This window comes from Cynocephalus volans, chromosome 1 (assembly GCF_027409185.1).
Source record: "Cynocephalus volans isolate mCynVol1 chromosome 1, mCynVol1.pri, whole genome shotgun sequence".
NCBI classification, from domain to species: Eukaryota; Metazoa; Chordata; class Mammalia; order Dermoptera; family Cynocephalidae; genus Cynocephalus; species Cynocephalus volans.
Genome location: NC_084460.1, coordinates 211494115 through 211508746, shown reverse-complemented (window position 1 = coordinate 211508746; position 14632 = coordinate 211494115). Strand labels below are relative to the sequence as shown.

General features: G+C 33.9%; 1 protein-coding gene across 1 annotated transcript in view; it reads left to right on the top strand.

Moving 5' to 3' along the window:
* The window catches only part of LRP1B (LDL receptor related protein 1B), a 1457254-nt gene that overhangs the window by 720999 nt on the left and 721623 nt on the right, over positions 1-14632 (top strand). Inside the window, exons 15-16 of the mRNA XM_063085362.1 lie at positions 3284-3406; positions 12144-12284. Coding sequence (XP_062941432.1) covers positions 3284-3406; positions 12144-12284 — 264 coding nt within the window. The remainder of the gene's footprint in view (positions 1-3283; positions 3407-12143; positions 12285-14632) is intronic.

The window sequence follows — 14632 nt, the reverse complement described above, 5'->3', positions numbered from 1 at the left end:
ATTTAATGCGTGACATATTTATTAACCACATTATTTTATCTTATACATTTAGAAAGATTTGTTTAGTGATAAGATTATCATCCCCAAATTTCTCTCTTTCTTCTCAAATTTCCCATATTCAAGATAATCACTTTTTAAAAAACCCCAAATACTGACTAAGCTCTTAATATGCTTACACACACACGCACACACACTTAAATAAGTAGTTTCAAAGCAAGTAAAATGTAAACACAATCTCCATTGAGCATGTAGTTCTGATGGAGACAAAGGTAAAATCATGTTATCTTTTCCTCAGATTGACTGACATTATTCAATATCAATTATTCTGAAATTATCTTAGATTAAATGAATGATACATCTGGCCTCAGGATCCCATTCTACAAGACTTTATCCAATTTGGGGGATCAATGTGCTATCTAGGTTTTTTTTTTCTAAACTACCAGGTTGAATAAGTAAAAAATAAAGAATATCTCCATAGGTTTATGTGTTTCCTATTAGGTGCAGAGAATTCTCACTTTACATGTGATAAAACACTGAGAAGTCCGGAGTCCAGGAAGCATATAGTAAAAAGGATTTTCTCTTTCCACCATTTTGAAAAAAAATTCAGATAAAGAGAGGATTGATCAGTGGGATTCCTTTGTGCTGGCTTATACAGTCTGCCATTTGCTAGAAATAAAAGATAGTTTATTAACAAAAGGTAAATTACTATGGTCTGGACACACTGAGATATTAATAGAAGCTTGTGAAATGTTTTCATATATCATTTGTGTCTTTATTACTGTTCTGCAGAAGTTATAATACACATTTAAATAATGCTCCCTGAAATGCAAAGTATGGACACAGAGCATATATGTATACTTAACTCATATACAAATGAGAGAAGCACCTTCATCCGGTAAAAAGTGACATATCTATCCACACGCTTGTACCTTGTATCTACACTTCAAGTGTTCTTGTCATTTAAACTGCTAAGTAAAAGTTACATTCATTCATTCATTCAACTAATGTTTTTGTAATATGGAGACTAATTCTACTTGTTGAAGAGACAAGATTGGGAAAAAAGGACAAAGTTTTTGGCCCAGACAGAACACTATCTTGAACTAAATTTTGAAAACTATTTGCTTTCCTTGAATTTTTTATTTTTTAATTAAGAGACACGAAAATCAACTACATTGTATGGATAAATTAAAATTAAAAAATGAAATATTTTTAAAAAGGTATCTTCCATAATAATTCAATCTATAATTTCATTTTATTGTTTTTAGTATTTTATTTTTAGTATGTCCTTTGTGGATCTAATTTTATTTTATCATATATGAATAAGTTAGAGTTTAAGAACATGAATTTTAGGGTCCTTATTTTTACTAAGAAATAATAATAATTATAAAATTGTTATCTAGAAATAAATAGTAATTTTTAATAAGGATTATTTTTTATTTCTAGACATTGGAAGTCATTTTAGCCTTTAGATTTTTACTAGTCCTACCTGCAAATGAGATAAAACCTCCCTTATAATTTTATTATAAAAACTGAACTAAATTAAATGCATCTATTTCTGGGATTGATGCATTATAGATTTTCAATTATGATAGGTATCAGTGTATTGATGACTCTTTCATTGGTATTTATGTATAACATCTTTTAGTGCTATGTTGCAAAGTAGTCACTTAATCATGTTTTAGAGAGGTTGCTTTTACATGAAAGGTTTTGCAAGCTACCAACACTTCAAAAAAGACTATCACATGACCTCTAACTGGAACGTGTTCAAGTAATGAAATGCAAAAATATACTGAGACACTAATAAAATAAAAAAGATCTAAGCAATTCTTATGAGAGATATGGAACTCCTCAAATTAATTTAGATTTTGGATTTCTATCATGACAAGCCAAATACCAATTCCTTTCTTTTAATATGTAGTATTCCCAGAAGAGAATGTATTTTGAAGCTTGAATAATGGAAATTTATTTCCAAATACTTACATTTTATAGTCAATGAGAATGGGAAGTAGGAATCATGCCACTAAATTAAAAATACGTTATTTAGCATATATTTTCAATATGATATATTGGAATATTGATATATTGTTTTCAGTAATTTCTTATTTCTTATGGCTTAAATTCTTCATATGCTTCTCAAAATATTTTGAATTAATTCTAATTTTCCAGAATCTGAATGATACTGAAATACTGAATATAAAATTTAATCTTGTGCATAATGTGCACAACAGACAGAATACCTGAGCATCCTGTGAAGTACTACATTTTTATCCCATGCTCATGGACTAAACATGACTGTATCTGTAAACAACTTAAAATATTTTTTCATTCCCTATTGTAAAAAGCCTGAAATAAGCTTAATTACCACCTGAGTTCAGAAAACTGATGTTATAGCTTGAATGACTAGCTTCTTTAACTTTCAAGTGTATTTTTTATTTTTTATAAACATAGTGAATTAAATTTACTTCTCAGAATAATGATAATAAATGATAATATACTTTAGGTCATTTCTTCTGATCTGTGGGCACACAGTGATAATCTATGGGAATGTGCTGAATGTTTACTGCATACAGCAGCAATTTAGAGGGTTTTTTTCCCTCTCTTATTATTGTTCTCTACATACCACATCCAACCCCTGAGGCCCACAGTACAGTAATCTAGTCTGTCACTGTAGTCACATTTTTGGCACTTGTGCTTTAACTGCCAATATAATTTTAATCATTTTATTATCTTATTGTATGGCTTTCAGTAATTAAAAGCTCTTTATTTTTAATGTTTAAGATCTTCTGATAAAATCAAAATTTTATTACTGACACCTTGAAAAACGTTAACAGTGTAAAATGACCCTTACAGTTACACTTCCATTGGATTGCTAGTGTTGTTGAGTTCTTTGTAAAGTTGTGATATCTGAGGAGAGGGTCTGAGAAAACCCACCCCAACCTCCAGCAGGTTCTTGACTCCAGCACAGGAAAGAATTCATTTGAGATAGTTAACATTTTGTCCTCTTTCTCCTCTCTCCTGGTCCTAACTGCACACAGACCTCTGTTTCCTCCAACCAACATGCAAATTTCTCTTACCCATCAATGCATCAGATATTTTCAAACATTTCAGAATTTTGTTATGATTCAGCAGGAATCCTGACTACATTGCTGAATATATAATATACGTATCATATATATCTGTACATGTTTCTGCCTACATACATCTCCTAGAGAAATGTTAACCTGAGCTAGCTAACTGGTTGCAATCAGAGTTCTCTGACTCATTTGCTTCCCTCCTTTTGCAGGTGACAATATGTGTCGAGTAAATAATGGGGGCTGTAGCACACTTTGTTTGGCCATTCCAGGTGGCCGGGTGTGTGCTTGTGCTGATAATCAAGTTTTGGATGAAAATGGGACAACTTGCACATGTAAGTTTCTTTTCTCGTTACACTCATTGTTTATATGGCTCTTTCTGAAGACTAGAAGCAGATGAAACCAAAGGAATTAAAATCAAATTTGGAAAAATAAATTCAGATAATTACTTGGATATAATTCTTTTTAGACTGTTAATTATTAACTGAGTTAATTTCTAATATACAAATGAACAATGATAATAAGTTTTGCAGGGTATCCTGTCACTGCTGCATATAGTTTAATAAAAAGTTTAAATAAGTGTATGCCGCTGAGCAGATATTTCATGAAATTGCAAGGGTACTTCACCATCAGCAGTTGCAACAAAAAATGCATAGTTTAAGACCATATTGTTTATTTGTTAGTTTTCATTGATGTGTAGGATAGACGGAGTATATCTTGGAAGTACTTTCTTCAGGAAGAATACATAGACTATATACTGTTGAGTTTTAATATATTTCGTATATGTCTCATTTGCCATTACATGTGAATAGCAATTCTTCTGAGAATTAATTCTTGACTAAACAAATTTTCCCTTCAAAATTCTAGAAGTATGCTTCAATTCTATTCTGGAATACATACTTCAGAACACAAATGTGAATTTTACTTCTCTCACAAAGTGTTTTCTTCAGTGGTAGAGTTTTTAAAATTGCCTATAAGATGGCTTCTATAGAAGATGGTTCTGAAGAGGTATACTTTCTCTGAGTCACCAGGAGATAGTTTCCCTTCCTTTGTTCTGTGGTATTATTTTTTAGCTCCTATTTTGTTGTGTATTTATTGTCTGAAGAAAACAGACCTATCAAGATGAATAGTTTATCAACAGACAGGGCTTAAGCATGGCTTTGAACAGTTAAAGTCTGTCAAGTTACCTGCTAAGCTAAATCTTACATTAGTTATTGGAAGAAAAGTATGGTTTATGTGCAGATTTGCTAGCTTAATTTTTCAGTTTCTAATATAAAATGAGATCTTCTGTTAACCTAGTTGAATGACTCTGACATTTTGAACAGTCAAAATATACACAGACACACACATACACCACACACACAGAATACCCTTTATGGATTTCCACCAGGTTTCATCCTACCTTTGCTCCACCCCTAGATTCCTCTCAAGCACAGGAGGTAGCATTGCAAGTCCTTCTTTTTTGGTAGGTACAGACCTTACAGCCTGTACTGCAGGAGCAAAGGGTCTATCTTCCTATCTTAAAGAGTAACAGGCTTACCCAATTTCTGGTGGCATAATTTAGAGTGGCTCCTAAATGAATCTTTAAATCTAGTTCTATTAGCCAAGCAAAAAGTCAAAATTTCCTTATAATAGTATCAATAGAATGATCAAAAAACTGAACTCTCAGAGATTTGCCAAGTTGTCAGTTTTGTTCTTTTTCATTGTAGGAAGTTGAAGGGAGGGAGTATTCATCAGGTACTAATATTTAGATGACATTTTAAGTTTGAAATTTTCTAATTAGTTCTTTAATTTCAATTATGTGGATTATAATCCTGTGGATCATTGTTCTTCAAATTTTGTTTTCTATTTCCTTCTTTCTTATGCTCCATTAAAAACTTATGGATTAACTTTTAAATTAGTCTATCTAAATCTATATCGACTTAGATATAGAAAAGATATTGAAAGACAGATGAAAAATAATATTATAGAACAGAGGAAAAAGATAAAATGAGAGGGAAAATATTGCAAACATAAAAATAAGTTGGGATAAGCAACTGGGATTTGCAGAAGTAAAAGCCAAAAGAACTAATATTAAAAAATCCAGGAAGCAAAATTCTCCCAAGATTTCATCATAACTTTAACAAATTATTACTATTTACATAAATTTCTTGTTTCCATGAGCATTCTTGTGGCTCAAAAGAAAATGAGAGATTGGTTTAGAATCAGTCATTTGTCCATTTTGAGTTCAAAGTCTGCTACACTGCAAGCGGAATGTAAGATGAAAGGCTCATGGGTATTACACTGATCTCTAGCCTGTTCTCTAGTCCTTTGAGTCAGCCTGTGAGACAGTAGGAGGAGAACCATATTGACACTCCCACCTGTGGTTGTAAGACACACACATAAATCACTCATATGCCGTGTTTTGAATATCACCAAGTCAATGGCAAATACTTCTCCTCACATCCACATAGACCCCTTAGACTGAAAGCTAGACTGAAAGCGTGTCTTAAGTGCTCACTTATATACTGTACTGGCTGTCCCACCTCATAGTTAGATGTTGTCTATTTGATCAAGTTTGTCCTTCACACTTATTTTAACAAGATCCACCTGTATTTAAATATCATGGTGGGAGAGGACACAAGGATAATTTGCTGGGATACCACACTATTTGATTTTCCTCAAATCCATTGATGGATTTTGAGTATTGCTTTTCTCCATCAGTAACTACCAGTCTCTCTTTCTTTTGTCTCTCTGGCCTTCCATCCAGCATTCTGCCTTATGGTTTGCCTTAACCGCCAAACCAAACAAAAACAAAACCTGTTCAGCAGATTTTTAGAAGCCAGAGATACAAATATTTTAAAAAGAACTCTAGCTGAGCCCACACTCCAGTAGCACTTGGAATGATTCAAACTGACAGGCGTAACTATGGAAAAAAACAACAGGATATAAGAAGTATTTATTTCAAAATAACTCAGGCTGTAACTGGATAGCTGTGTAAATAAAAATTAGGTGACTTTGGATTGTAAGGAAATACTATACAAGATGCTGGTTATAAAGCTGATGTTAGGAGCTTTGTTATTATGGTTGGACTCACCGTGATTATACACCTGGTGAGAGAGAAAATGTTCTCTGAGACTGTTGGTCTCTTTCTAATATCTATAATTCATAGATGAGGTAACCCCCATGAAATAAAAGGGAAAAGAAGATGATTTTACCTGTACTTGTTACACTGAACAATGCTTAATCAACAAAAACAAGTAAGTACTTATTTGAGAATTTGTTGTTTCATTTGGCTGTTTAAAATTCTACTATAGATTTTAATATGTCGTGCAATTTGCCTAAGTTCATTTCAACCAAAGTGTGTTTATATAAATTATTTCAGCTTCTATTTATTTAATGGTAAAGATTTTTCAAGGATATGTTAGCTTTAGTTTGCAGATGAGGAAATTAAGTTACAAGAGGGATACAAATAGACATGGTTCCAGAGTATAGTGCAAAATAAATATCAGCATGTCACTAACCTCTCATTAGTGATATTTTTCTAGGCTTCTAATTTAGTTCAGGCTAAATTGTAGTCATGTGAACTGGCATCAACTGGATTAACTATGTATTCTGAGTCTAATAAGCAAAACAGAAATGTTATAACCACTGAGACATGATCTTTCTGGTTTCAGTCATTCTTACTGAATTGACATCAAATGAACAAAAACCCATTGTCAAATGGTCAGGCAGGACTAAACACCAATGGTTGTTTCTCAATGAACAAAGACTATGTGAGGAAAGACATGCATCCTGCAGAAAAATATTGGCATGCTACCTGATTGATTAAGGATGAATTCTAATGCTATGTTTGGAAGGAATCAAGAATGAGAGGCTGGACTGTTTGTCTTTGTGAATCTTGTCTGTTTTGGTCAAATCCTCTCACAGCTAGAAATGACATCTGGTGCACCATAGTAATTTGAAACACACTAACTCTTAGAAGCATGTGTAAAGCTAGCTGAACAATTATCAAGTAAATTTTATATTTCTCTGGACACATTTGTGTGGAAAATCACAACATACAAAATTAATAAGTGAGTATATGAATAATCCCAAGAAGCAAATTAGGCTCCAAAAAAAGTGATAGTCACTATTTTAAAGAACAGTGGGATTAGTTTGTCTGGTCTGGGGTAATAAAATAATTTTTTAAATGCTTCTTTATTGGCCTGAAAGAAAAGACAAACCTTTCCAATATGCCTTACTCTCAGGAAAGTGTTGCTTTGCCTCCCATGGATTTGTCACCCCTTTTCCCCTAGGTGATGGAGCTGCCAAAGATTACTCAAAGCCCATCTCTTCTGAGCAGTGAGAAGCCCCAAAGGCGTTAATCTCCTGGAACCCTCAAGAGAGAGGCATTCCTTCTATTTGAGAACCACAAATTAGGGTTCTCTTCCCACATTTATTCTCCAGACCAGGAAGTTACAGGATGAGAACATAGGTGGGGTTTTTGCTAATTATAGTTTAACAAGTTTAACAATAGAACTAGTAACATTCAGTAAAACAAGCAAGGTGACATTCAATAATACAATTTGCAAGAAGTTAAGTCAATCCACAAACAAAATCTTGATCTTAGCAAACATTCTCTCTCCTTACTGCAATTTCCCAGTATCTTACATATCAATCAGTAACCTGTCTGTCCTTTGAGCCAGCAACTTTGTTGTGCTCCAGTTCTTTATCTTACAACAGAGACTAGCCCGGGGAAAAATTTCCTGTCTTTTGCAAGGTTAACATTTTATATGGACTTTTAAGAAGTTAGGCTAAACCTGAAACTGCAAGGCTTTGGAAAACCAGGCCCTGTGAAATACATTTGCTTTATGTACACTCCACAGGAGAGAAACTCCAACATTGCAAAAATATTGGTTATCTAAGGGATAGCACTGCACAATTATGTGTCAGTGGTATTCTGTGACCTTTATGACCTTCTGCAACACCAGATAAATTCCTCTGTCAGAAACAGTGCTCCACTATGGTGAGCCATTTATCTGTTTGGCTGTGACAAGCCTTATGTTCTAGGATATATGCAATCTAATGTGTAGTAAAAAGTTGAAGGCAGTAAAAAGTTTAGAAGCTCCATCTAGATGAATATTTATGGCCTTCTGTGCATAGGAACTCACAGAAGATTATGTACCATTTAGGTCGGCTGCTCAGAAGACCACTCTATCTAATGAAAGGTCATACTGCTATGATGTAAAGGAGGAAAATCAAAACCCAAAGCAGCATTTTCACACTGTCTTCCTTATATAAAGGATCCAGCAAACAACTTCAGATTTTCTTTTTGGTTCTCTCTCCTTGCTCAAATAAAGAAGCAGCAAGAGATTCCGAACTACCAAAATGAAAAAAAACAACAACAACAAAAAAAACCAAATCAATAAACGATGTGTTAAACAAATAAATATGTCTTAATGTGAGACATATAGGGACAATAGGAAGACTATTTTTTGCATTGAGACAAATGCTGTTCTGATTCGGTTGTTATAATTTTGATACACTTGACAGTAAAGCATCAATTGAGGGAGGAGACAGGAATTAGTTTAGAATAGATCACCACACAAGGTTTGAGAAGAGAAAACTCACAGTTAGAAACAGGCACTTGTTCATGAGCACTACGGCTTATTATATCATGGTCAGAAACATGTACCAAATCCAATTGCTGAGCTAAGGTCCAAATCTGAGATGATTCAAAACTAAAATAAAACAATTTATAAGTAGGGATTCCTCCTTCACTTCATTATGTCCTGGACATTCACTCCAGCAGTCACTGTGCCAGTTTTTACCACAGAAAAATAATTAATTCTAGAATGGACATTTCCCTTTGTAGTGTCTTGGAGAGTCATACATAGGCTTTCTGATTTCATTGCTCTAGGAGCAGGTATCAAAGGAGGTATGAGAACTGATGGTTCCATGTCAGGCATGTCATAATTCATGTTATTGTACTTTTGATACTGGTTAAGTTAAAGGATTATTTATTACTTTGTCAGCTTCTTGTTGGTGAGATCACGTTGTAATATTTTTACTAGCAGTGATCCTGGCAGTGGGATTACAGGTTTTGCATCCGTTTTCAAATTCATAGTTCAAAGCACAATTCTGAAGCAAAGCTTGCAATTCCAGCACTTGTTAATATACTGAAAGCAATTTATGGATGTGCTCAAATACCCAAGATCTGTATAGGTTCAGTTACATTGAGCATTGAGACAAAGTGATATACGTGAAGCTTTACCAATATGTTCACTCTTTTGAGTGTGGGGGAACTTTGTCTCTTTCTTTCTATCTACATATCAGTCTTTTTTCTTTAAATTAAACTAACTTCATCCACATTCTTGGGTGATGAGACAAGAGAATTAGCTGCTGAGCCAGTTGAAGTGATGTTGTTTTCCTGAAGGATTTATACAGTCCCTAAAGATAGAATCTCTCACTGCAATAATGGCCATCTCCTTTAATTCCAGTAAGTCAGACAACAAATAATTTTGAGCATAAACTCTATGCCCAGCTCTGTTCTAGGCATTGTTCCATTCTGTATGTGACATTTTCCTTCCTATATTCAAGAATCTTCTCAAGTGGAGACATCAAATTTATAAAAAGTAATTGTAAAATAAATCCTTTATAGAGATATGTGCAAGGTGTGCAAAGAATACTCATATTTTTTTATAGGAGTTATTATGCTCTGTTATGTGATGCTAGATATACTTGCTTTCATCATCTCATTAATTCTTCCAAAAGTTGGTAGGTTGCTGGCCATCAGCAGGACTGCTATGATAAATGGCATTTCCATTTGGTTCCACGTTGTTAGGTCAATGCTGGGGAAAATGTTAGGTCAACGCTCAGGAAAAGACCATGCATTTTGAACTTCTAAGTTGCCATCTCATAACATGCTTCCTTCATAATGGATGTTGTTAGCTCAGAAGTAACCTGTCTTCTATCATCATGAATCCTGATCAAACCTGATAGTATTGATAATATGTGCATATATGTGTGTGTTATATACACATACATATATATATATAAACCGTATATATATATAAAACCACACACATATATAATGTGACATCTTTATATATCTATATTTATATTAAATTCCTTGCTGTCAAAAAATCTTACAGAAATGACATCATACTCTTAGAGAAATTGCTGCTTCAGTGTTTTGTTATTGAGATAGATTAAACAGGGAGAAAATATTATTGTTGGCCCATGCATTCAGTGTCAGCTTAACTGAAAGGGGACAGCAGAAACACAGGGTACCTTGGTTTTAATTGAATATTTCATGCACTGCAGTGATTCTTCCTGGCATTAAATGAGTGTGGATCTACTGTGGTAGCTTTTCTTTTCCTGCCCCGCAATCTCTCATGATGTGTGCCTTGCTGCGTGACTCTTTGAAGCAGTTCCCTGCAGGCCTGGCTCAAGAGTCACATTCCCTCCTTCATTCTTTGCTGCAGGGAGAAACAAAGATTCAGGGAGTGCTACGCAAAGGGCTCTGGAAGTGCCACATATGTTTTCTTGATAGCACTTATTATTGGGGTGTGTATAAGGTTTATGGCAGTTCATCAGCCCAAACCAGCTGTCCAAAACAAAGTTTAAAGCCATTAAAACAGGAATGGAAAGATTGGCTTTTGTTTCTCTTAGCGATAAACCAGCTTGAGATAATTCAAGGCCTTTTTCAGTCCATGAAACACAAATCATTTACATCAACCATTGCCACAAATTCCCTTTTTTTTTCCAGACCCTGTCTAATCCACTCAAAGGGAACAGAAGAATAGTAACACTTTCAATTTGTATATAAATCTAATTCACCAAAGTTCTAACATTTGATTAGAGAACATGGAATATATGGAGAAAAAACACTTCATAGAATTCAGATGAGTAGTATTTTTGATTAACGGAATACTCCCTTAAACCCTTAACTAGACCTGAGTTTTTCTTATACTTGCAGACCAGCGGAGTAAATATAGCCATCAAAGCTGTGTGTTATTACATTGCTGTTTCACGTTGATTAATTCTCTGTGTACTTATCTATAAGATGTAGGTAGTAAAATTCTTTGCCAAACCTTCTTCATAGGTTATTGAAATGATCAGTTGAGATTCTGAATGAAAGCCTTTTAAAAAGCAATACTGCAAACCTAGCATAAGTGGTATTGTATTGTTGTTCTTTTGGTGACAATTGTTTATTTTAAACCTTTAAAATTCTTAGTAGAATAATTATTGTCAGGAACACTTAAAATTTTCTCATTCCCAATGATGGATGTCACTACGATGTTATTTTTATATCTTCTGTAAAGTGAAATGAGACAATATTTTGTTATTATAAAAAATTTACCTTTTTATCTTCTCTTGTTACTAGATAACATTAAGCTTTATTTAATGTTATAAAAACTACTTTATGTTTCATGTGATATCATATATTTTTGGATAGTAAACTATGTTAAATCTTGAGGGGTTTTTTTGTATATATTTAAGGTGTACAACATGATGTTTTGGGATACTTACACATACTGAAAATGGTAACTACAGTCAAGCAAATTAATATAAGCATCATCTCTCATAGTTACTGTTTTTGTGTGTGTGGTAAGAGCACCTAAAATCTACTCTCAGCACATTTCCAGTATACAATGTGATATTATAACTACAGTCCTCATGTTGCACCTTAGATTTGTAGAATTATTCATCCTACGTATCTGTAAGGTTGTGCCCTTTGACCTCCATCTCCCCATTTCCTCTCCACCCCCAACTCCTAGGAACTACTACTTTAATCTCCATGTATTTGACTTAGAAATCGTGGTGTGTGTGTGTGTGTGTGTGTGTGTGTGTGTGTGAGAGTGTGTGTGTGTGTGTGTGTATGGAATATTATCCAGCCTTAAAAAAGAAAGAGACCCTGTTATTTATGACAACTTGGATGAACCTAGAGGACTTTATGCTAACTGAAATAAGGCAGATGGAGAAGACAAATATTGTATGATCTCACTTATATGTGGAAACTAAGAAAAGCCACAAAATTTACATTTTAATGAATCAAATACAGCTAGCATTGTTCATATACCTTGGATTTTTTTTTTTAAACACTAGTTATTCCTGGAGAAGTATTATCTCACATATGTAAAGCTGGAGAATTTCGCTGCAAAAACAGACACTGTATCCAAGCTCGGTGGAAATGCGATGGTGATGATGACTGCCTTGACGGAAGTGATGAAGATTCAGTAAATTGCTGTACGTTCTCTTTCAACTAATCTTAAAACTGAGTCTTTCAGTGTGAGAATTTTCAAAGCAGTATGTGAAAATCTGAAAATATCTTGGATGCAGATCAAATGCAGCTTTATTTCTTCATCATCCTTTTTCATAAAGATTAGACCATAGATTGTCTTCTTTGCATACTTTTAAAGGACTGTTTTTCTCATCCTTCCCCATTCTTCACATTATCATTTTAGTTGCTCTAAAACTCCTTTCCTGTCCTATTCTTTGGTGCCAGCATCATCATACCACTGTCAGAGGTTGCTATAGCGGACCCCTTTGGATCTTTGAATTTAAAGATGTGGAAAATCAATTTAAACATCTTCAAGACAAAATTATTAGTACAGAAGGTCACGATCCACTCCACTGCTCCTTGGCAGCACAGCCTTAAAGAAAAACCAAGGAAACAAACATGAATTTGGAACATGTTATTACCTAGCTTCACTGGCTCAGTATATAGTAGGAAACACATATGGGACACTCAGATAGAAATAAAAGGCTTGATTTTCCCCCACTTTGGCTTCTGTTTATCATTTGCTGGGATAGGTGTAGTTTCATGTTTCCATTAGGGATAAGCATATTACTTACATACATGTTAGGAAAACACTTTGGGAAGTACATTGAATTATGTTTTAAGAATATATTTGATTAGAGTCACTAGCCAAATGGTTTTCAAAATATAAAATATCTTTATATGGAGAGAGGCATGTGCTGGACAAATATGTCTTTAGTTTTTTGATTTGACCTAGGTACTTGTTTTAAAAATTTTTTTTTTTTTCTTTCAGGTAATATATTTTCCAGGTTAAAGTGACTGAGCTAATTGAGTGCTAACTGACAATCCTCCATTTTTTTTTCTTTTTTTTTAAATCAAGAATATAAAAATAAAGTTTTAACGGTCCTTCATTAAGAAAGAAAAAAAAATCATCTGGGCATTCATATCATGCAACCATTCATGCTTTGGGACAGAATCCCAAGACTACAAACTTTTAAAAATGCCTTCAAATTGTATATTAATATATAATACATAAATGGTAATTAATACATAAATACAGCACTACTTTCTCTTGATTTCCAAACATGGGCCCTGATTTTAACATGATGTCCTTATTTTCAACCCCATTTGTATCTGTCCTGTAAAGTGTGAACCCACAAATAAAACATTAAATACTAAGTTGACACAATTAGATAACAGTTTTGAAGTGAGAGGAGCATTTCATCTGAGAGTAAAGGGTGTTTTTTACCCTATATTTTTACACAAATGATGTATTATTTACTCATTAATTTAAAAGCCTTACTCCTGACTCACAATCTTTAGGCATAGTTTAATGAATGCTTCCTACATATCGGCCTCCTCCATAGTCACAAGCAGAGCACAAATATTTTATCACAGTTTTTTGTATTATATCTTTAGGTCCATGCTTCTATCTGTGTGACTGTTCTTTTCTGTCAACTTAACAAGGAACCTTTTCTCCTCTATGAATGTAGGGGGCACTGCACTTGCACTGTTGATGCAGTGTTAACATTTCTAGTCAGTATTTTTTCCCTTGTTTATTGTCATCAGTTTTCATCCCATCACCCAAGCCATGGGTTTTTCCTGGAGTCCTCTATTTCACTTATAGTCCATACTCAATTCTATCAATAAATTTTACCTCTTCTGCCTCCTAAATAATTAATTTTTTGTCTGTACCTCCTCTCAATTTTCATTGGCTAAATTAGGCTCCCATCTTAGATTAACTCAGCAAGGACCCTTTTATTATTCCTACCACTATTCCTCTCTTAACCATAGCCCACTTTCCTCACTGCTTCTAGAATAAATATTTCTAGAATGAAATATGTTCCTGTTATTTCAATAACTGCATAACCAACAGAATAAATTTTAAAATCTGTTGACTCACATATAAGGTACTTCCTGTTATGACTTGTATTGGCATTTTTAGCCTTCAGTCTATCATGTATCCACTTAACCTTTTTGTCCTTATCAAGTTGAACTACAGGTAGATGTACAAATACTGTCCCTCCATTTTCTCCTGTGTCACTGCACTGACTGTTCCATTTCTATGAAATTTAACATAGTTACCATTTCCTTCTTAGGGAAGTCTATTTTGAACAACAAAAAACCTCCTTCTCAATAGAACAATGGTAGAGCTAAACATTCATCTCCTGTATATTCCTTTATTGTAGTTGCCAAACCATACTGCAATGATATGTTTACTTATTAGGTGCATCTAATAGATTAATACCTTCATTAGGACACAAGTTACATTGTAGCATCTTTGTAGACCCAGTGTTTAGCACAGTGGCTGGCACACGGATGAATAAATGATTAG